This window comes from Apteryx rowi, unplaced genomic scaffold, assembly GCF_003343035.1.
Source record: "Apteryx rowi isolate R43461 unplaced genomic scaffold, aptRow1 scaffold_766, whole genome shotgun sequence".
In the NCBI taxonomy this organism is placed as follows: Eukaryota; Metazoa; Chordata; class Aves; order Apterygiformes; family Apterygidae; genus Apteryx; species Apteryx rowi.
The window spans coordinates 185,745-187,265 of NW_020451056.1; the positions used below are offsets into that span (position 1 = coordinate 185,745).

The 1,521-nt window shown below is 65.9% G+C and overlaps 1 protein-coding gene across 1 annotated transcript in view; it reads right to left on the reverse strand.

The window, feature by feature from the left end:
- Nucleotides 1-1,096: 1,096 nt before the first annotated feature.
- LOC112976765 (epiplakin-like) overlaps nt 1,097-1,521 on the reverse strand; it is a 30,370-nt gene continuing 29,945 nt past the window's right edge. Inside the window, exon 3 of the mRNA XM_026088334.1 lies at nt 1,097-1,508. Coding sequence (XP_025944119.1) covers nt 1,097-1,508 — 412 coding nt within the window. The remainder of the gene's footprint in view (nt 1,509-1,521) is intronic.

A 1,521-nucleotide genomic window follows, 5' to 3' on the forward strand; every position in this document is an offset into this window, starting at 1 on the left:
CCCGCCCCGGTCCCGCCGGGCCGGCGGGGAGCAGGAGCAGGAGCAGCAGCGGCACCGCGAGTGCGGGGGCGGGAGGGGGAGCGGGAGGGGGCCCGTCACGCACGGGCACGCACGGACACACGGGCACGCACGGACGCACGCACAGGCTCACACGGAGACAGGCACAAACACACGCACACACACACACACGCACACACACACAGATGCTACCCCAGGTGTGCCCCAAGCGCAGTACAGGCGTGCACACGCTGCTGTGTGACGTGCACACACACGGGCACACACGCACAAACGCACACGCACACGTGTGTGCATGCACGCACGTGCGCACACACACGCGCACACACACACACACACACACACACAGACGCTACTCCAGGCGTGCCGCAAGCGCGGCACAGGCACGTGCCGGGGACGCTGCGGCGGGTGCTTCTCCCCAGCTTGCAGGAGCCTTTATTGACGCGCGGCCCTGGGCTCTCCCCAGCAGCGGCGGCTGCGGCGCTGGCGTGGCGTCTCCTTGCCCCACGGCATCCCCCCGCCCCGTGGATGCCCTGTGCTGTGCATCCTCGTGCACCACGCCGCGCTCTCGGCAGGCCCACGGCGCAGCTGCAGCACGGGAGAGGTCCAAGGGTCCCTGTGCACCGCACTGCGCCGTGCCGGCTGCCCCGCTGCTGCCGCCGCAGCAGGGCCGGGGCCCCGGACGCCTTGTGCAGTGGTTGTCCATCCCTGTGGGGCTTTTCCGGAGTCGTGCTGCCTGCAGCTCCTGGTTTGGGTGGCGTCTCTGACCCGTCCGCAGCGGTGCTGGCCCTCGCCTCCCGGTCCTTCGTGGGCGCGCGTGGCAGCCAGCCGCAGCGGCGAGCCTTCCTGCTCCCTCCTCAGGAGCTGCTCCGGGGATGCTCTGTTGGGCCGTGAACTCCCCGGAAAGCGTTAGTCCGGATAACAAGGAGTTCAACCAGGACGACCGCCCCGTCCCGCACGCAGGGTAGTTAGCACTCGTTCCTGATTGTAGTTCTTGACGTGGAGAGCAAACGCTTTTACAGATGCCCGGGCCGTGTCCTGCTGAGGAGGCAGAACTCCTCCTCCGCTGGGGCGCACGGTGCTAGTGCTGCTGATGGTGGCGCTTCCCGCCCTGCGGGCCTGTGATGACCGTGGTGGTGATGGTGATCTTGTTCACGGTCAGCCCCCCTGCGCCGTAAGTATCGAGGTGCGCCTCTCGTCTGTACTCAGAGACTTGTTTGGTGGAGAGGAGTTCCCACACCGACACCTTCTGCTCCTGGAACTGGCCAAGAGTAATGTAGGAGCCCTCGGTCTGCAGGAGATCCACTATCTGCTGGGGAAGGAGAGCAAGATGTTTTTCTTTGCTGTGTGTAGCAGTAGTGCTGATGGTGCTGACCAGTTCCTGCATGGAGAGTGTCCCCGCACAATACAGCTCCAGGAGCTCCTGCCTTTTCTCCTCAGGGATGTACTCGGAGTGAAGCAGGTCCCACACGGAGACCTGCCTCCCCTGGAGCTCGTCTGCTGCCA